Source organism: Theropithecus gelada, chromosome 11 (assembly GCF_003255815.1).
Source record: "Theropithecus gelada isolate Dixy chromosome 11, Tgel_1.0, whole genome shotgun sequence".
NCBI classification, from domain to species: Eukaryota; Metazoa; Chordata; class Mammalia; order Primates; family Cercopithecidae; genus Theropithecus; species Theropithecus gelada.
The window spans coordinates 68,801,756-68,823,248 of record NC_037679.1 but is presented as its reverse complement, the minus strand read 5'-3'; the positions used below and the strand labels follow the sequence as shown (position 1 = coordinate 68,823,248).

Genomic DNA, 21,493 nt, shown 5'->3' with positions numbered 1-21,493 from the left:
GCCCTCAGGTGGGGTAAGTGTCAGCTACCCCCTTAAATGGGGGCATTTGCTCCCTGTTCGCCCCAGTCTCCACCCCTCCCTCATGTTCTCAGCACTGAGTGGCGACTGCTGTGTCAGTGTGATGGGGCTTGGGCTGCAGCCTTTCTGCACCTGATCCTGTTTCACCCATTTGTTTTCCTGCCTGCCACCTGTGGGTGTTTGAGTTTATAAATCCTGTGTCTAGGGGGCGGTAGGAGTGTAAATGCCTAGTTCTGGGCCCACCCTGGCTGCTTGTCTCATTTCCGCCATCAGAGCGGCAGGCGCGGGCTGTGAGGCTCACTGAGGTCCCTCCTGACCCTCCCTCTCCGCAGTGGGCCACCACCATCCTGGACATTGAGCGCTCCTTCCCCGTGTTCCTGAGGAAGGCCTTCCGCTCCGGGGAGATGGTCACTGTGGGCAAGAGCTCAGATGGCACTCCCGACCGCAGGTGGTGCTTCAGGTGAGGCTGGGGCAGTGGGGCCGGGCAGGCAGGGCGGAACCGTCCCCACTGGCTCGGGGCCCCTGCTGCTCCAGCGTCGTCTACCCATTGCAATTTCTGGAGCCACTGAGGCCCCAAGAGGCCCAAGCAGAGTTTATTTCCACCAGGCGATCTTAGGCAAGTCGGCCCACCTCTCTCAGCCTCAGTTTCTTCATCTGTGAAATGAGACAATGATCTCATGGGCTCCTAGGCTGGTGGTGCGGATTAGACAGGTCAGCACATGAGAAGTGCTCTGCCAGTGCCCGACGCGCATTGGGACACCACAGGCTCCCCTGTTCCTTGCTCAGCGGGAAGCAGAGACTTGGATGGTGGGTTCATTTCAGAGCATCACCCTCTATCTAGCAAACAGTGGGGTGGGCTCTAGTGCCTTGGGTGAAATGGGAAGCTGAGGAATCTGCAGTTTCCAGGGCTGGAGACCTCACCCAGCCCATCTGCAGAATGACTCTGTGTTCCAGAGGCACAGGGAGTGCCAGCTTCTTAGGTGAACCCCTTCATGAATCTTTTCTTTTCAGTTGATTCATTCTTTAAAGTGGTTGTCAGCATAAAGCATAAGCAGAATGTTGTTTGTTTGTTTGTTTTGAGACGGCGTCTTGCTCTGTCTCCCAGGCTGTAGTGCAGTGGCACGATCTCATCTCACTGCAAGCTCTGACTCCTGGGTTCACGCCATTCTCCTGCCTCAGCCTCCCGAGTAGCTGGGACTACAGGCGCTCGCCACCGCGCCCGCCTAATTTTTTGTATTTTTAGTAGAGACGGGGTTTCACTGTGTTAGCCAGGATGGTCTTGATCTCCTGACCTCGTGATCCACCCGTCTCAGCCTCCCAAAGTGCTGGGATTACAGGCCTGAGCCACTGCACCTGGCTGAGCATAAGCAGAATGTTTGGAGTCAGGCAAAGTCAGTTTCCTCGTCTGTAAAATGGGAACAATAACAGCACCCACCTCCTAGGCCAGCTGATCAGTTCAATTCCATTTTTTATGTTTGTTTTTAGAGGCAGGGTTGCTCAGGTTGGAGTGCAGTGGTGTGATCATAGCTGACTGCAGCCTCCAACTCCTGGGCTCAAGCAATCCTCCCATCTCAGCCTCCTCACGCCACCATGTCCGACCAATTTTTAATTTTTTTGTAGAGATGGGGTTCTTGCTACGTTGCCCAGGCTGGTCTCAAACTCCTGGTCTCAAGCGATCCTCCCACCTCAGCTTCCCAAAATGCTGGAATTCCAGGTGTGAGCCACCACCCCCAGCCTCTGTTCAGTTTGAATCCAAAGCTCAAATCCTAGCTGGGTGTGGTGGTTCACGCTTGTAATCCCAGCACTTTGGGAGGCCAAGGCAGGAGGATTGCTTGAGGTCAGGAGTTTGAGACACCCTGGGTAACAGGTGAAATCCCGTCTCCACTAAGAACACAAAAACTAGCCGGGCGAGGTGGCGGGCACCTGTGATCCCAGCTACTCAGGAGGCTGAGGCAGGAGAATTGCTTGAACCTGGTAGGTAGAGGTTGCAGTGAGCCGAGACTGCGCCACTGCACTCCAGCCTGGGGGACAGAGCAAGACTCTGTCTCAAAACAAACAAAAATGAATAGATAGGATAATATGTAAAAAATAAAAAAAGATAATATGTCAAAACAAATGAGTGGATAAACAAAATGTAGGTTATGCGTACAGTGAAATATTATCTGGGCCAGGCGTGGTGACTGTAGTACCAACACTTTGGGAAGCAAGGCAAGAGGATTGCTTGAGCCCAGGAGTTCAAGATTAACACAGTGAAACCCCATCTCTACAAAAAAATTTAAAAAATTTAGCCAGGTGTGGTGGCATATGCCTGTAATCCCAGCTACTCGGGGGGCTGAAGTGGGAGGATCACTTGAGCCTGGGAGGTCAAGTTTGCAGTGAGCTGTGATAGTGACACTGCACCCTCGCCTGGGCAATGGAGTGAGACCCTGTCTCAAAAGAAGGATAAAAGAAAAAATTTCTGCTTGGGGAAATGGAAGAGTTTTGGAAATAGACAGCAGTGATGGTCACACAATGTGGATGTGCTTAATGCTACTGAATTGTATACTCAAAAATGATTAAGATGGAAATTTTGTGTGTGTGTGTATACACACACATACACACACCAACACACACACACACAAATACACACACACCCCCAATTTTTTTTTTTGAGATGGAGTCTCACGCTCTGTCCCCCAGGTTGGAGTGCAGTGGTGTGATCTTGGCTTACTGCAACTGCCTCCCAGGTTCAAGCGATTCTCCTGCCTCAGCCTCCTGGGTCGGTGGGACTACAGGCCACCATGGGACTACAGGCCACCATGGGACTACGGGCCACCATGCCCCGCTAATTTTTTTTTTTTTTTGTATTTTTAGTAGAGGCGGGGTTTCACCATGTTGGCCAGGCTGGTCTTGAACTCCTGACCTCAAATGATCCACCCACCTTGGCCTCCCAAAGTGCTGGATTGCAGGCATGAGCCACCACGCCCAGCTTTGTTATGTAAATGTTACCATAACAAAAAAAGGAGGGTGTGCTGGGGATGGTGGCATGGGGAACATCTCTGTGGGGCTCCCCATGACCCTCTGCTTGGGCCCCACCAGGGTGGATGAGGTGAACTGGTCTCACTGGAACCAGAACTTGGGCATCATCAATGAGGACCCGGGCAAGAATGAGACCTACCAGTATTATGGCTTCTCACACACCGTGGGCCGCCTCCGCAGGGGTGAGTGGAAGGGTGGGTGCAGAGGGGAGCCCCAGTCCCTTCTCATCACAAGTTTGCTTTGAGCAGTCCTGCTCCTTTCCGGGACTCGGTGTCCGTGTCTGCAGAATGAGAGAGTGTGCCCCTGAGTTTCCTCTGCTGCCCGTGAGTGCCTGGGGTACCTCACCTACGTGGCTTCATCCTGGCCATCCCTACTGTTGACATGAGCTGGCCTGGGGAGGGAGGACGAGCTCCTCGGCCATGCCCATGTGGAGAAAACCTTCGTGTTTGTCCAGTAAGCCGTTAGCATGCAGGATGAAGCTGGAGAGGACACGGGCACTCAGGGCATCCGGCTCCAAGCTTGAATCCTGGTTCCTCCATTCTCTCCTGGGGAGGCACCTTGACCTCTCTTGAGCCCCAGTTTCAACCTCTGTAAAATGAGCATAGTCACACCCCCCCCCCAACCCCTTCAGAGCACTGTGGAGTGCCCAGTACACAGTAGGCACTCAATATATGCACACTGTCTCTCCACCAACCCCCAACCCCTCCCTCTAATGTGCTCGCGGTGCAGATCGCTGGTCCTCGGTGGTACCCCGCGTGGTGGAACTGAACAAGAACTCGAACCCGGACGAGGTGGTGGTGCCTCTGGACAGCATGGGGAACCCCCGCTGCGACGGCCACCAGCAGGGTTACCCCCCCAAGTGGAGGACTGATGACGCCCCGCTCTAGGGACTGCAGCCCAGCCCCAGCCTCTCTGCCCATCCATTTCTAGTCTAGCCGCATTTCAGCAGTGCCTTCTGGGGTGTCCCCCCACACCCTGCTTTGGCTCCAGAGGCGAGGGCCCAGTGGAGGTGCCAGGGAGGCCCCAGGACCCTCTGGTCCCCAGGCCCTGCCTCCCCACCCTGGGGTGGGGGCTCCCGGCCACCTGTCTTGCTCCTATGGAGTCACATAAGCCAACGCCAGAGCCCCTCCACCACAGGGTTCAGGCCCCTGCCCCTGCCTCTCCATTATTTATTTGCTCTGCTCTCAGGAAGCGACGTGACCCCCGCCCCAGCTGGAACCTGGCAGAGGCCTCAGGACCCCGTTCCAAGTGCACTGCCCAGCCAAGCCCCAGCCTCAGCCTGTGCCTGAGCTGCATGTGCCACCATTTTTGGAAGCGTGGCAGCTTTGCAAGGGGGCTGTGGCCCTCGGCATGGGGCCGTGCCTTCTGTATGTTCTGTAGAGCGTCTGGGATTTGCTGGTGCTCAATAAATATTTTTTCATTGATGGTGGAGATGGCAGGACGATGGCGGGGGTGGGAGGGATGGTAACAGGCATGAGACTATAGCGAGGGAGATGGGAGAGCTAGGAAATGCCTGGGGGGAGCCAGGGGCAGGGGTGAGAGTGAGGGCAGAAGTGCTGACCTGGAGGCATTTAGAGTGTTGGTGGTTGGGGGCTGGACTGGGTGGTTGTGATGGTGATGGTGGCCTGAGAGGTGGCTGAGGTGGCTGTAGGGAAGGTGGGGGTGGAGGGAGGGGAGGAGGGTGATGCTGGTGGGGGTAATAATGCTGGTCAGGGAGAGTCAAGTTGGCAGGGCAAGAGTGATGCTGGTGGGGGTGACAGTAGTGCTGGCTGGGGGATAATGATCCCCGTGGAGACAGTACATTTGGGCAGCGGAGAGTAATGCTGGCGGGGGGGTTGACGATGCAGGTGTGGGGGCTCTGCTGCTCATCAGGGAACAGTCATGCTGGGAGTGCTGCAGGGAGGGCTGTCCTGCAAGTGGGGAGGCGTAGCAGTGGGCGAGCCCGGAGTGTCAGCAGGGGTACTGGGTGTGCACGCGGGTTGCTGTGGTGAGGACTATGGTAGCAGGGGCACATTGGCAGTGCTTGTGGAGCTGGGGTGGGTGGGGGTCGTGGTGTTGCTGGCTGAGTGGGATGGTGCCTCCTTGAGGACTGCCTGCCTGTGTCTGTCCATGGGGCCGCATGCCACCTGGAGCTCTGAGCCATGAGCCAGAGGTGAGGCTGACCCTCTTCCCTTCTGTATTAGTCTGTTCTCACGCTGCTGATAAAGACATAGTCGAGACTGGGTAATTTATAAAGAAAAAGAGGTTTAATGGATTCATAGTTCCATGTGGCTGGGGAGGCCTCACAATCATGGCAGAAGGTGAAAGGCACATCTTACATGGCAGCAGGCAAGAGAGAAGAGAGCTTGTGCAGGGAAACTCCCCTTATAAAACCACCAGATCTTGTGACACTATCACCAGAACAGCACATGAAGGACCCGCCCCCATGATTCAATTACCTCCCACCAGGTCACTCCCACAACACAGAATTGTGGGAGCTATAGTTCAAGAGATTTGGGTGGGGACACAGCCAAACCATATCACCTTACCAGGGCAGCCATTAGCCTGGGGTCACACCCAACACCAATCAAGTTCTGAGGCAGCTCCAGACCTCCTGGCATGAGGAGGGACCCCACCCCAAAGCCAAGGAAGCCACAGCCAGCTAGAGTTTCCCATGGCCTCCCAGCTCCGGGTCCAGCCTGGGGCTGGGATCTCACATCCTTCTGAAGCTTCAGTTGAGAAGAGCTTGGGTCTGGGAGGGGACCAAGGCCAAGGGCAGCTGCAGTGGAAAATAGCACGGGGCTTGGGTTAAGCAGTCCTGGATTTGCATTGGCAATGGGTTATTTGGTTCAGGGAATGTTAGTTGAGTCACTTTACCTCTCTGGGCCTCCACCTCTTCATCTGTCAGAAGGGGAGAGTCAGTGGCAGGAGGGACATGAGTCTACCAAGCTCCATGAGCAGGAGGGAGGACTCAGATTATCACCAAGTCTGGCCAGGGGGCTCCAACCCCTAACCTCCTCCTACATTGCTTTCCAGGAGCAGATTGTACCCCTCGTGGTCCAGGGTAGCCCAATTCTTCCCAGGGCTCCATGATTTTTTATCTGTTCCCACACCCAGACGGGGTCCTCAGCCAGCGCTCTCAACAGGCATCCCCAAAGCCATTCTGGTTAGATGGGTTGTGTCGAAGGCTGCGCCTGAGCCAGTCCCCATGTCCGGGTGACCGGGTGCTTCCTGGTGAACCTCCCCAGAACCACAGGGAACCCCAGCTAAGAGTGGCAGTTCAGCTCTTCGGAGGCTGCAGACAAACATCTTTCCCTCAGGCCAGGCTCTGGGAAGGAGTAGCCAAGTGACTGAGCCCCTGGGGCTCAACTCTGAGAAAGGCAGTAGGTCTGGGGCAGAGAGAGAAACACTTTTCCTTTTCCTCTACTCTGATTGAAGTGAAAACACTCTTAAGTTGTTGCTCTTGGGCTTTTCCCCTGGGTTGGTCAGAAGACAAAATGGCCACCTGGATCTTCCCTTAAAGCTGGTTGTTTGGGACAAGGAGGGGGCCTATTTTGCCTTGGGTGCCCTCGAAACAAGCAGGGATAGTGAGGGGGGGATGTTGGCATGTCGGGGAATGTCCTAGAAAGCTCTGGATTTGGGCCAGGTGCAGTGGCTCATGCCTGTAATCCCAGCATTTTGGGAGGCTGAGGAGGGCAGATCACCTGAGGTCAGGAGTTTGAGACCAGCCTGGCCAATATGGCAAAACCCCGTCTCTACGAAAAATACAAAAATTAGCCAGGTGTGGTGGTTGCCTGCCTGTAATCCCAGTTACTTGGGAGGCTGAGGCAGGAGAATTGCTTGAACCTGGGAGGCGGAGGTTGCATTGAGCCAAGATCTCACCATTGTACCCCAGCCTGGGTGACAAGAGCAAACTCTGTCTAAAAAAAAAAAAAAAAAAAAAAAAACCTCTGGATTTGGATTCAAGAGAACTGATTTGAGTCTTGCCTCAGGAACTCTTCTGGGTATTTGTGGGTAGATTAGAAATGCTCCGAGCCTCAGTTCCCTTATCTGGAAAGTGGGCACAGGCTTTGTGATGATTGAGTGATTCCTGGGACCCTTTAAATTCCCCCAGGCAGGCTGGGCATGGTGGCTCACACCTGTAATCCCAGCACTTTGGGAGTCCAAAGTGGGCAGATCACTTGAGGTCAGGAGTTCCAGACCAGCCTGGCCAACGTGGTGAAACCCTGTCTCCACTAAAAATATGAAAATTAGGTGGGTGTGATGGGGCACCCCTGTAATTCCAGCTACTCAGGAGGCTGAGGTGAGAGAATTGCTTGAGCCCTGTTGGGGGTAGTTGGGGGGACGGTGGTGGAGGTTGCAGAGAGCTGAGATTGCACCACTGCACTCCAGCCTGGGCGATAAGTGAGACTCTGTCTCAAAAAAAAAAAAAAATAAAAAAAAAAAAAAAAAATTCCCCCAGGCAGCAGTTGAATGGTAGTCAATACCCAAATCAGTGAGGAAGAAGAGAGAATTGTGGTTGTAGTGTTCATATATTTATGTGATTTGGGCAGCAAGTAACAGAAAACTTCCACTGGCAGAAAAAAAAAAGGATATTTATTGTGTCAGATAGCAGGATGTCCCAAGTTAGGGAGGATATTAAGGCTGGTTAATTCAGGGTCTCTGTGATTCATTAAGGACCCAGTTCTGTCCCTCATGTATTCCTTCAGCATTTAAGTATGGATTCCAACCAGGCGTCAGGCTCTGTGCGGAGGCAACGCAATGCCTGGTGTGCTGGCTTTTTCGTCACGCCAGCTTTCCTCAAGGACACAAGATGGCGCCCTTGATCCAGACATTACATCCAGATTCAGCCTCATTCAGTAGAAGCGAAGACAGCTCTTCCTTTCTCTTTTTCCCTGAAGTGTCCTAGCTGGCCTCTCCTCTTGTATTATCGACCAGAATTGTGTCATGTGTCCCACGCTTCGGCCAATCAGCAGGCAGGAAACAGCAATTGGCCTAAAGAAGGAGATGGCAATATGGAGGAAGGAAGTGACTCCAGCCGGGTCTGGGTTCTATGAGAAAGAGGATGTGGGAATTGATATTGCCTAGGCAACCAGCAGCATCTACTACAGTCCTTTTTTAAAATGTCCACCCTTCACCCCAACATTGTCACCAAGAATGGCTGTGGCTCATTCTGGGTCTGTGAAGAGGTCACTTCTCTAGGGGCAGATGGGATGGGCCTGCCAACAAAATCAAAACACCCTCCCAACTCAAAGAGACTCAGTAACTTCTAAGGTGAGTGTTTAATTTATTTTCATTATTTTATTTTATGAGACGGGGTCTTAATCTGTCGCCCAGACTGGAGTGCAGTGGCACGATCTTGGCTTACTGCAACCTTTACCTCCCAAGCTCAAGCAATTCTCTTGCCTCAGCCTCCTGAGTAGCTGGGATTAAAGGCGCGTGCCACTATCTCCCAGCTAATTATTTTTACTTTTTTATAATGAAATAATTTTGGCTATGAATTTTCCTATGAGTACACTTTTAGCCCTATAGTAAGTTTTCCCAACTGTGATTTTTCTAAATATTTGATGATTTGGATATTGACTATGACTCAATAGCTGTTTGGGGGAACTTAAAAATCTACAAGTTATTGGTATTTTGTTTGTTCCAGTAAAATCTTAAAGATGACCTTTCCCAGTGTTCTCAAAGTGTGGGACATGCACTGGTGGTATGCCAGAATATTCTCAGGTGATACAATGGACATAGGATCACACTTAAAAAACCCATATTCTCTTTTCAGTTCTCTGTATTCCCTGACTGTATCAAGGTCTCAGTATGGTGCTTCTGTATTTAAATGCCTTCCCAACATTCACTAATATTTGTTTTCAAATAGAGAGAAGCCTTAGGCTCAGAACCTCTGGAAGGACATGGTATCTAGGAAGAACTTAAAAACATTTTTAGTGGCTGGGCATGGTGGCTCATGCCTGTAATCCTAGTGCTTTGGGAGGCCAAGGCAGGTGGATCACCTGAGGTCAGGAGTTCAAGACCATAAGGACTCAGGAACTACAAAAAATAAAAATAAAATTTAAAAATCAGCTGGGTACGATGGTGTGCACCTGTAATCCCAGGTACTCAAGAGGCTGAGGCAGGAGAATCACTTGAACCTAGGAGGTGGAGGTTGCAGTGAGCCGAGATCGCGCCACTGCCCTCCAGCCTGGGTGACAGAGTGAGACTCTGTCTCAAAAAAATAATAAAATAAAAAACATTTTAACTTCATCTTATTTTTAGAGTAATAAAGCCTTTTCTTTATGGCAAACAATACAGTTTTCTAGATAAAGTAGTGGTCTCAAGTGTAGTTTACAATAAAATCATTTAATAATAAAAATATAGCTTATAAAAAAGAATACTTAGATGATTTAAGGAACTATATTAAATGAATAAATGTTCATGGAGAAAATGATGACTATGTTCTAGAAATGACTGATATTTGGGAATTATTAATTTATCCCAACCCTATATCCAAGCTTGATCCCTTTTCACTACCAAGCCTACACCTCTCTATTTGCATACTTCCTGTGACAGGAGGTTCATCGTCTCTGAAGTCTGTAAAAAAGTAGCATCCTTAGTTTAGTATCTGATGCCCTTCTTCTTTCCCCTGCCTTGTGTGCCCTTCTCCAAGACTGAGCACTTTGGTTCCTTTAGCCACTCTTCAGGTTATCATTGCAGCTACCAGTTGTGGCGTGCCTACTGTGTCTGACACTGGCATTCAGTCTCCCTAAGACTGAGGAGGCGCGGACACTGCAAAAGGTCACACAACTAAGTAGATGAAGTGGGATTTGAACCTGAGGCAGTAGTTCCAAAACCCCAGGCCCTTTGCCCACATGATCTCATTTCATCTTCTGTGTAATCCCGGAAGGTAAAGAATAAGAGATTTTTTTCCCTTCTTGAACAAGACACAGAGATGAAGTGACTTGTTCAAGGTCACCCAGCTACCTGATGAGTGTGGATTTGAATCCAGATGTCATCTGACTCCAAAGATGCCAAGCTAACCTTCCTTTGCCATGAACTCTTACCATCTTCCCCACCCCAATTGCTCAGTTCTGCAGAAGGTCTCTTCTGTCTTTTTGAAGGTAAATACTTCCAACAAATGATAAAAATTCACCTGCATTCACTGAACCCTTCGAGTGTCCCAGGCTTGATCTTACTTCTTCTATATATAGCACCTCATTGAAGTCTCACGGGGATTCTATACAGTTGGCACTCTTAATTATCCTTCCCACCCCGGCCCCATATTAGTCATGGTTTGGGGGGCACAGACTTGTGACAGCAAGTCTGAGTATACATTGGCTCATATTACTGAAAAAGACTAGGCATGTTTGGCTTCAGGTATGGCTGGATTCAGGGGCTTGAATGAGGTAGTCAGGACTCAGTCTCTCTATTATGTGCCTGTCTCTCAGCTCTGTCTTCCTTTATGACAGCTTTCTTCTTAGGCTGTCCCAAGGTGTTAACCCCTGGAAGCTGCACACTGACATCCTACCAACTTAACAATCTTAGAGAAAAGAGCTTCTTGTTCCAATCATCCCAGCAAAGTCCCAGGTCCCTGACTCTCACTGGACCAACTTGGGTCATGTGTCCACTCCTGAACCAATCACTGTGGCTTGGGAAGCAGAGTGCTCTCTGATTGGTCAGACTTGAGTTCTTTGGCCATCTCCAGAGCTAGGGGTAGTTAGCTTCTCCCAGACCCAGGGGGCTGAAAGTGGGGAACGGCAGTGCCCTGAGCTAAGTTAGAATGTTGAAACCTGTGCTAGATGAAGTCAGCTGCCCCAAATCCCCACTCCTCCCTTTATCTGTGCCCTTTGCAGTCTAACTTTGTGATGTCCTCCCACCGCGGGCAAAGCATAATTTCCCACAGCTGGTCTTGACCACGTGACTTGTCTTGACCAATGGGATGTTAGCAGACATGCCAGGGCCAGCCCTCAGGAAGAGGATAAGAGACACCCAGGCAACCTAGCTGAGATCAGAGCAACCCGCAGCGGCATGAGAAATGAATGTTTTTGGATACCATGGGTTTTTTATTTTGTGTGTGTGTGTTTTAAGTGCAGGCAGCAATAGCTAATGGATACAGACACTAGAAGAGAGAGTAAATAGAACACGGGCAGGCCAAAAAAACTAAATGTCTACTATATTCCGTATTATAGATGAGGAAACAGGTTCAGGGAGGTGAAGCCTCTGCTAAGCGGTGGAGTTGGGACCTGAACCCAGGCATTCTGTCCTCAGAACGCGTGCTGGAGAGAAAGCACTCTGGTCCCTGGGCAGTGAGAGGTAACGAGGCCAGACCACTTCTGCAGTGAAGCCCCTGGCTGTTGCCTGTCACTGTCACGGAGCTCTCAAACCTGTCAGCATTCACTGAGAGCCTCATACCCCTAACTTTATTCCAGCAAGGACTTCTTATTGTGCGCGTGTATGTGTATTTAATAATGATAAGGCACTTGTATGTCATATTTGACAGGAGGGCTTTTTTCTTCCCAAGTTTAAAGCACTACTAGGAAAGAATTAGTGCTACTGGAGGCAAAAACAAAGGGACCCCATCAGAAAAGACAGTCTCTGAAACTCTGGGATCTTAATTGAACAATTACCTCTTATGCCTGTGAATGGTTCATTATTACATGCCCTGTTATTATTAGCTGTTATTATTGTTTTAGATGAATGCTGGGAATTTTGTTTTAATCAAAAGCCATATTCAGCCACACTGTTCATCTCCCCACAAAATGCACGCTTCTGACATTTCCGAATGTGATAATGTAGTCGGCAGTCAGTCCCTGCACCTCGCCCAGATAACGGTGTACTTGGATCATTTCAGTTGTCTGGATGGAGCAGTTAAATACTCCAGCCTCTGTTCATGCTGTTATTAATTTTTGGCTCCCTGGTGAAAGCATTTATATAATAATCTAGCACCTCCTTTTGTTCTTTAGGAATCCAGTGTCACTGGGGACAATGAAGTGATCTTTGTTCATCCCAAGCTTTTGAGATAGAAATAAGAGGGAGGGCAGTGATGGGCCAGAGGTCAGGATGGGAGAGGCACTGAGTGGTGGAGACCCAAGCCCCATGATTGAGGGGTAGAAGGCTGGCTCAGGAGAGGCCAGGCTGGGAGTCTTGTCTTCTTAGAGGGAATCAGAGAAAGGGGGAAGCAATATGGATAAGGCACCTGCCACGTATTAGATACCGTGCTCAGTGTTTGGCATTCATCATCTCAGGAACCATGCGCACGAGCTCATGAACCAGTGTTTGTACCATCCTAGAAATCGTGCCTCCTCTTCCTTACAACGCCTGAGCCAGTCACCATGACTCTCCTTCCCTTGCCAGGTATTGGTATGGGAATAGTCATGTGACCCAGTTTTGCCCCATGAGACAAGTGGGGAGGTCTGCTGGGGGAGGGGGAATTCTGGGAAAAGTTTCTGGGAAAGTAAGAGAAATCTAGGGAAAGACTAGCCTCTCTGTTGCTGGTCACTCTTGCATCTGGATGTGATGCCTGGAACTGCAGCAGCCACTTTGTGCCCCTGAGGGGCCTTGACAGAACAGAAAGATGAAAAGGACATTGGCCCCTGATGACGCCATTGAGCTGCTGCATTAACCAACCGTGAGGCCACCCTGCCTTAAGGCTTTTTATGATTATTCCAGATAATAAATGTTCTTTCTCATTGGAATCAGCTGAGTCAGGGGGATTTTCTGTTATTTGGCCCAAATCATGCAGATGCAGGTACAAATTTGTATCCTCATTTTACAGATGAAGAAAGTGAGGCCCAATCAAGTAAACGCCCATGGCTGAGGACACATAGCCTGGATGTGGTGGAGTTCAACCTTTCTAGGGGGTGGCAGGATTTTTTTTAAACTACTTAGTGTTTTTGGCCTTTCCAAAAAGCAGGCACACATTCCATTTCCCCATAGCAGCAGGCTGTAATGGCTTCTAACAGGTAAGGGCAGGAGAGGTTGGGGTTTGGAGCAGGGACTTAAACCCAGGTCCGCAGATCTCAGCTTAGGGTCTTCTTAGCACCTCAAGATTCTTAGTGACATTAGAGACTCCCCGTTGCTGTTGGCACCCCTTAGTTTTGGGGGTACGCTCCCTGGATCCCACAGATCTGCCCTTGGCTAGCACAGGGTGGGGCTGCTGAGGTCCTGGAGATTGGTCACCAGGGGCCGCTGTTGTCACACTCAGGGGCCTCCTCAGAGGGATTCAGAAGGAAGCTTGGAACCTGGGGATGTGGTCAGGAAGACCACCTGTGAGCGCCCTATTGGGTGTGCCCTGAGGGTTTGAGACAGGAAGTATCCCACCCCACCCTCGTACCCTCACCCCAAGAAGGAGAGAAGGTGGTCTTGACTGCCTCTGGAGAGTTCAGGACCAAATTGCTGTGTGCCCTCAGGCAAGTTGCCTCCCCTCTCTGAACCTCAGTTTCCTTTCTTGCAAAATAAGAGTACTCATCCCTACTTCTCAAATGTGGCTTCCTTCTCTTCCCTGAGGGCCTCACCCTTCTTTTGTGCCTAACTCAATACGATGGACAGGACCAGTTAGGGTGTACTGGAAATGAGACCCAGCAACTCCAGGTCAGGGTTGGGTTCCAGTCCTTGCTCTGCCACATACTCATTATGAGTCCTTGCGGTGTAATTGGGGAAACTGAGGTCCAGAGAGGAGAAAGGACTTACCCATTTTCCCCAACTGCAATAAGAGGCAGGACTCAGTATTTCCTGAAGTCCTGTTTGTTCCATGGGGTACAAATAGATGGAAACAAAAACTTAGGTGGTCAAAAAAGTTAGGGAAATGCTGGGTTAAAGCTAAAAGGGGGCCGGGTGTGGTGGCTCATGCCTGTAATCCCACCACTTTGGGAGGCCAAGGCAGGCAGATCACTTGAGGTCAGGTGTTTGAGACCAGCCTGGTCAACATGGCAAAACTCATCTCTACTAAAAATACAAAAATTAGCCAGGCATAGTGGCACATGCCTGTAATCCCAGCTACTCGAGAGGCTGAGGCAGGAGAACTGCTTGAACCTGGCAGGCGGAGGTTACAGTGAGCCGAGATTGTGCCACTGCAAAAAAGTTAAAAGGGAATCTTGCCTGCAGGATTTGTTAGTGTCTTTAATATGTTAATACGATTTGTGTATCTCCAAGAGCTGGGATAGGCATCTGTTTCTCAAACTCTTTTGACTGGAAAACCCACTTTCCAAGGTGACTTGGAAGTCAGCTGCACTAGGTGAGGATGGGAATACTCCATCTAACTTTGTTGTACGTCGTTTACCTAGCAGCTCTGTGCTACCCAGGGGATTTGACCACCCATCTCCTAAATTAAACCTCACATGGTACATACATTAAAATAGTAGCCTCATTTTTTTTTATTTTATAAGACAAGGTCTTGTTCTGTTGCCCAGGCTGTAGTGCAGTGGTGCGATCATGGCTCACTGCAGCCTCGACCTCCTGGGCTCAAGTGATCCTCCCACCTCAGCCTCCTGAGTAGCTGGGACTACAGGCACACACCACTACGCCCAGCTAATCTTCAAATTGTTTGTACAGATGGGGTCTCATGATATTGCCCAAGCTGGTCTTGAACTCCTGGGCTCAAGTGATCCTCCAGCCTTTGCTTCCCAAAGTGCTGGGATTACAGACGTGAGCCACAGCTCCCCATCAGAGCCTCAGTTTACAGCTGGGAAATAGGTGAGTCAGGAGTGATCACTTGCCTGAGGCCACACACACCTGCACACAGCCTCAGGATGGAACCAGTTCTGTCTGACCCTCAGACAACTACATCCCACAGCACTCAGAGGGGTCCTCTTACAGGACAAATCTGCCCTATCCTGCTGACCACACATCACTTGGTGCCACCTCACTCCTCCAGGTTTCGCCACTTCCTTCAACAGATCTGGAAATTGAGGCTCAGAGAGGCATACAAGTCACCCAGGGTCACACGTGGAGTCACTGGGATACTAAGTTCAGTCTTCCTGCCTCCTCCCCTTCCCCTGCTACTTGCTGGAGAGCTGGTGATGGTGGCAATTTAAACAGAAAACCTTTAGTCCCTTGCTCTCACCTACCGCACTGGCCGGACCCCACCTTCTCCGGCAACGTTGGGGGCGGGACGGGGTGTGGGCCCTTTAAGAGCACTGGGCAGGCGCAGTGGTGCTGGGCGTACGTGGAGCTGGGCGTGGAGTCCAGGCTGCAGCCGAGGGAGCCGAGTAGGGCAAAGTTAGGAGTCGCTGTTTGGATGGCAAGTTCAGAAGTTGGAACTTGTCTCAGTTTCCCCGCTCCAGAAATGGGGTTGGGATCTAAAGACAGGGGTATGAGTGAAGAAAACACAGAGCCACCCTGGAAAGGTGAGTGTCCACTAACATAGCTTCCTCTATCCAAGTCTGCGCCTGAGCCCCCGTGGCCTCCTGGGGCAGCTCTGATCTCTCTGTAAGGTCACCTGTCTCTGACCTGGGGTGGTCTTCTAATGGTCGCTATGACAGGAAGTGATAGCCGAGGTTTTCTGCACACCTGGCTACCATATTAGACAGCTCTGTGGTAAAGGGTGTGAGCCCAGGACAGCTAAATAGAGAAGGATTCTAGTGTCAGAACAGAGACCTAGAGAAGGACTGCAGCTCCCACCTGGGGCCTGGATGAAATGGTGGCTTCTCCTCTCTGTCTCCCTCAGCCACCGGGATGTCTGGGCAGTTGGGGCTCTGGGACCCAAGGCTGGGCCTGGGTTCTGGAGCCAAATTGGCCACATTTGGCGATTGACAAGTTGTTTTCTATTCTCTGCAAAGGGTTGCGGCTGGGAACTCAGACTCAAAATCAGACAGGCCTGTGTTCTATCCCAGCCACTTCGTCATTCTTTATCCTCAGCTGTGTGACTTTGGGCAAAGTGATTGCCCTGTGGGTCTCACTAACCTTGTCTGTAATGTGAGTGCATGCACCTGTTGCGCCAAGTGGTTGTGAGAACCAAGTAATGTTTAGCCCTGAGCCTGGTATCTGGTCTGCCTGTAGTAAGTGTGGGAGCTCGGTAATTGTAGCAGTGATAGCAATGCTTTGGTCACCTGTCCTCCCCCGTCAATGTGGTAATCAAAGCTGATTGATTGTATAAAGAAACCATGCTAGAATGGCCACCAGAGGGCACTTTGAGACCAGCCAGCCCAGTTCCTAGATGGGGAAACTGAGGCCCAAGGAGGCACAGGGAGTCAGGGCTAGAGCCCCAGCTGCATTCCTGGGCCCAGACCTGGACTGTGCCGTGCGCCCCCACATGCCCCGCGCACAGACCCCACCCTGCGGAGGATGAGGAGATTCTTCCAGGATAGCAGGTGCGTCCTTTGCCCTGATATCCAAATGTGAGAGACCCGGCATGGAGAGTGGCTCCAGCCTCTCCCGCTTCCCCTCTCCTGATGCCCCAGTGTGGGTACGCCTGGCGGTTGACCAAGGACATGGGGACCTGGGTGACCAAGTTGGTCCTTGGGTGGCCCCAGTGGTGACGACTGGGAACAGCTAAGCCATAGGCCATCTCCCAATGCAACACCTGGCCCTAGAGCTTGGTTTCCTGCCCTGCTCCCTCCCGAGTGCTGACACTGTGCTTTTGTCTGCTTGAATTCCATCTCTGGTTCTGGTGCCGCCCCCTTGGGAAATGGATTGGTTAGAGTCACGGTGGCATTGTCAGGACTGGAACCCAAGTCTAGCCCACTGCAGAGGCCAGGCCTGCTGGGCTTGCCCTGTCCGGGCTCCTCTGGGTTCCGGATGCCCCCAGGCGGGCTTTGATTATGAATGGGGGTGGGGGTGGGGCTTGCAGCCAGAACCCCTCGCTCCCTCTCAACATCCTGTGGCCGTTGGTCAGGCTGTGTCCTCATATGTAAAATGGGCATGATTTTATCACCTACCTGATAGACTCTAGTGAGATCAGAAAAGCACTCTGTCGATTGCCATTTATACTAGTTGTGTCCTATTTGTGATGATTCCCGGCAGCCTTTCACGCAGCTCTGCCTTTCCCAGCTCCTCACCCAGCTGGGCCCGGCTCCTGCTCCCCAGGGGCTGGGGTGATGTGCTTGGCTCATTGACCCAGTGCAGAAAGGCCCGGGACCCCCCCGCCGGACACGGTCCCTTCCTCTCGGAGCCTCTGTTTCCTCTTCTGTGGACTGGGTAGTATGTGCTGCCCGACTTGGATGCCTGGTCTCAGGGAGGTGGACCACCCACCGCAGAGTCAAATCCAAGGCGTCCCCTCTGCCCCATCTCTGCCCTGGACTTCACCATTGCCAGCCACCCTAGCAGGGCTCTGTGAATGGGAGGGGAGGCCTGCCTTAGCTGGGAGCTCTCCAGTTCTCCGGCCCTAATATTGGGTTAGGAGGCTGGGGGAGAAGAGATGGGAGGAGGCGAAGGCAGGAACGGGACACAGGGAAGAGTCCATGTTGTGAGGTTTGAACCCCAGCTTCCCACAGATTTGCTGTGTGACCTCGCACAGATTGCTTCAAGTCTTAGTTTTCTCCTCTAGAACGCCTCCCCCCCTGCAAGGGTGTTGTGGGGCTCTGGCAAGATACAGTATGTAGGAAGATGCCTGGTCCACAGCCAGGGCCTAATAAATGCTGAGCTCCCTGGGGCGGGGGTGGTCTCCTGCAAATCCCCGGGCACCACAGCAGGGGGTGGGTGGGCACTGGGGTGTCTGGCCTGGCTGAGATGTAGTTGGCCACGGAGATGGCTGCTGCCTAGCCACTGTGGCCTGTCCCCAGCCCCACTGCCACCATGGCCCCTTGGACCATGCCAGGTACAGAGGAAGAGCTGGGAATAAATTGTGGAGGGGAGATGCCCCCTCGAGACCACCATCGAGGGAATGAGGAAGAGGGCCCCGTTTGGTTCTGTCTCTGCTGCTGTGGGGATGGATCGCTGGCCGTGACCTAGCGGCCATCAGCCTGTGTGCTAAATGACAATGTCCATCTTGAAAGAGCTGGAAGAGGGGAAGCACTGAGTGCGGAATGCCCCACGCACAGGAGGTACCCGGAGGTTCCTGGCCCGCTTCCCTCCTGGGCTGCAAGCCTGGTCAGCTGGGAGGAGACAGCCCCTTTCACTCCTAAGGGGAGGAAGAAAGAAAACGAAAACAAGAGCTACGAAAGCAACCCGACAGCTGAGGCACCATCTGTGTTTTCCTTTTTTTTTCTTTCTCTTCGTTTTTAAAACAATATAGTGCAGACTGCACTTCTCACAGTAGAATATAATGGTCAATTTTAGTATAAAAGAAAAAACATTCTCAGAGATTTGTAAATGCACTTAGTGCTTGAACAGGCCTTGGAGAGAGATACAGTACCGCTTCCAGAGCGCCAGAGGGGCCAGGACTTGGGGACTTCATGAGGGGACTCCTGCCTGTCTTTCCCCCACTTGATTGTGTGGGACAGGCCTTGGAGGGTGGTTTGCAGGAAAGGAGTTGGATTAGGCCTCCCAGTTAAAACCAGGACGGTCCCAAGAGACCCCTCAAAGGCAAGGGAGGTTCTCTCTGAATGGGATCTAAGATTGCAGGCCCATTGTTAGCCCCTGTGGTGCCTTTGTGCGAACAGGAAAATGACGCCCCTTCCTCAAGATGCAGAAAATTGTAATAAATACACAAGTTTGGGTGAAAAGTGGTGTCTCCTGGGACAAGGTGCCCTTGTGCAGTGCACAGCTTGCACAACTGTACTCAGCAGCCCTATAAGATGTATTAGAGAGAAGGGGGAAGATGGTAGTCCAGGGTTTGGAGAATGGGGATGGGGTGCAACTCTGTGTTAGCAAGGAATGGTGGGGGCAAGGGGAGGAGGAACAAGGGGACTGGTATAGTCGCTGGGGCCTCTGTCAGAGTGGTCTTCACCTGGCTGGTGGGGAGACATTCTGGGCCCAGTGACTTCCTATCGGCCTCCTGTGCCCCTTTTCCAGAATACTGGGGAGTCAGTGTGGGGAGACATAGCTGCCTGACCCCTGGGGGCTGCTCTGCCCCCACCCTGACTCTGGTGCGCCCGTTTCTTCCTGCACCCCACCTTAGCCTGGGCCTCTGTCCCAGGAGGCCCAGAAAGAGCCATTCTTGTTTTCGAGTGGTTTTTCTCTCCCCGCCTCTGCCAGCTTAAAGGAAGGCATGGGCGTCAGTGGCTGCCCCCAGGCCCTCCCTGTGTCCTGGGGCAACCGATGGTGGGGAGGGGCCTTGGTATGTGAGGTTGCCCTGCCACCCTCCATCCGGCCACAGCAAGGCGGCAACCAGCCTGGCTTCCCTCTGGGCATCAGCAGGCACAGGGTGGGGCTGAGCGCCCCTGTGAACCGCCCACCCTGTTCTTCCACCTGCCTCCCTGCTCCACGCCCCGTCCGCGTGTCCGTGCATCCGCAGGGCAGGCCTTATCTGTAGACGGGTAGGCGGATGTGGGCATGCTGGTGGTCGAGTAGCCGGGGCACGGCCACCGTCTCATAGCCCTTGCCCAGCATCTGCTCCTTGATGCAGGGCGGCCGGATGTCATTGATGAGATACTCCAGCGACTGCAGGCTGCTGCTCAGCACCGATGTGTTGCACACACTCTTGCTGGGCAGGCCCGAGAGGGCATCTGCGGGAGGCCCAGCCAGCTCCCGGGCTGCCCCCGGCCCCAGCTCCGTGACTGCCACTGCCGCCGCCGGGTTGTAGCAGTCGCTGGTGGGGGTCACCAGCACACTGTTCCAGGGGGCTGCAAAGTACTGGCCCACGGTGAAGCTGGTGGGCAGCCCCACGCCACAGTTGAGGGGTGACCCGCTGGCCCGCTCATATGCCCGGCCCCCACAAGCCTCGGGGGACTTGCTGGCCACTGTGCTCCCACTGTAGGCACGCAGTGGCTGGGGCGGTGGTGGGGGTGGTTTCTGCGGCCACAGCAGGTAATCCAGGCCGCTGTCTGCGTACCCTGCAGGCTTGGTGGCCCCAGCCAACGTCAAGGCTTGGGTGGCTCCCTGGCCCAGCTCAGTGCCTTTCCGGCAGTCGGGCAGACCGGCTGCGGCCGAGTAGGCCATGCTCGGGAAGCTGGGCACTGGGCCGTGCTTGGCAGGGCTGGGATGGGGAACAGCCACGCCCTGGCAGGCAGGGGGTGCGGCGCCCGGGGCCTGGCACTGCTGGTTGAGCTGGTAGAGGAGGCTGTGGATGGAGGGCAGGTTGGAAGGTGGCAGGGGCAGGCCCCGGCCTGGCAGGGGGATGACGGAGGCGGCAGTGGCGGCTGCAGGCAGGCCGGGTGGTGGAGCAGGCGCCTCAGGTGGCTTGGGATAGGCCAAGGGCCCCAGAGTGCTGGGCGCTGGGTAGGGCGCAATGCCCACTTGCACGGCAGCCGGTGACAGCTTGGTCCGCTTGCCCTCGGCACTCTTGAGCACACTTTTGGCGGGCCCAGCTGGTGCGGCCGTGCTGGAGGAGGAAACGGCGGCCTTGACAATGGCCAGAAGGCCCTGGTAGCCAGCAGTGTGCTGTGGGTAGGGGCTGTAGCGCTGGCCACTGGTGTCATAGCCATTGACTGTGCGGCTGAGGTGCTTGTGCTGGGGCACACGGATGTTGGTGGGGAAGATCTTGATGGACAGCGGGCTGTTGGCCACCTTCTCGGCATAGGCGTCCAGTTCTGCCGGGCTTGGGTAGCGGGAGGAATGCATGGCGCTGGCCACCGCCTCGCCTGCGGGAGGAAAGCGCGTGTGAGGGTCCATCAGGAGGCCACGCCTACCTTTCCCCACAGGGCTCACGAGTCCCTCCCCCTCCACTCATTTCCCATTCATTTCATTCCTTATTCCTTCTACATTTTTAAACTTTGAATTTGAGTGTAAAGTGCAGGGAACTGCCTGCATCATAAGCCTGATGAACTTTCACAAAAGGAACACAACTGTTTTATGGCACCCAGGCCAAGAGACAGGACATTGCTAATCCCCTGCAGGGTCCCCGGGCCCCTCCCAGTCTCTAACCACACCACGCTAACCACTATCCTGACTTCTAACACGGACTGGTTGTGCCTGGTTTGTGTAAGTGGTAAGATGGAATTCTACAGTATGTACTCATTTGCACCTGGCTTCTGTCACTTCATACTATGTGAGACTCATCCAGGTGGCTGCGTGGGGAGTAGTTTGGCCTGTCTCATTGCTATATGGTATTTATTGTGTGACTATGCCTCAATCTGTTCATCCTTTCTGTTCTTTTAGAGACAGGGTCTTGCTCTGTCACCCAGGCTGGAGTGCAGTGGTGCAATCACGGCTCACTACAGCCTTGACCTCCTAGGCTCAAGTGATCCTAGGTATGCGCCACTATACCTGGCTAATTTTTGTATTTTTTACAGAGACGGGGTTGCGCCATGTTGGCCAGGCCAGTCTCAAACTCCTGAGCTCAAGTGATCCTCCTGCGTCGGCCTCCCAAAGTGCTGGGATTACAGGCACAAGCCACTGTGCCTGGCCCATCCTTTCTATTCTTGATGGTATTTGGGTTGTTTCTAGCTGATAGAAATAGTGCCACAGGCTGGGTGAGGTGGCTCACACCTGTAATCCCAGCACTTTGGGAAACTGT

General features: G+C 52.7%; 2 protein-coding genes and 1 long non-coding RNA gene across 4 annotated transcripts in view; 2 read left to right on the top strand and 1 right to left on the bottom strand.

The window, feature by feature from the left end:
• Window positions 1-4,467, top strand: part of TRPV4 (transient receptor potential cation channel subfamily V member 4) — a 56,010-nt gene extending 51,543 nt beyond the window's left edge. For both annotated transcript variants that reach the window (XM_025402090.1, XM_025402091.1), the window contains exons 14-16: window positions 351-478; window positions 3,097-3,218; window positions 3,766-4,467. In XM_025402090.1, the coding sequence (XP_025257875.1) occupies window positions 351-478; window positions 3,097-3,218; window positions 3,766-3,923 (408 nt within the window). In that variant the 3' untranslated portion in view covers window positions 3,924-4,467. The remainder of the gene's footprint in view (window positions 1-350; window positions 479-3,096; window positions 3,219-3,765) is intronic.
• Window positions 4,468-15,159: 10,692 nt separating this feature from the next.
• LOC112634587 overlaps window positions 15,160-21,493 on the top strand; it is a 39,446-nt gene continuing 33,112 nt past the window's right edge. Inside the window, exon 1 of the long non-coding RNA XR_003121793.1 lies at window positions 15,160-15,347. This is a non-coding gene — a long non-coding RNA (uncharacterized LOC112634587). The remainder of the gene's footprint in view (window positions 15,348-21,493) is intronic.
• Window positions 18,114-21,493, bottom strand: part of FAM222A (family with sequence similarity 222 member A) — a 55,956-nt gene continuing 52,576 nt past the window's right edge. The window contains exon 3 of the mRNA XM_025402193.1: window positions 18,114-20,618. Coding sequence (XP_025257978.1) covers window positions 19,342-20,618 — 1,277 coding nt within the window. The 3' untranslated portion in view covers window positions 18,114-19,341. The remainder of the gene's footprint in view (window positions 20,619-21,493) is intronic.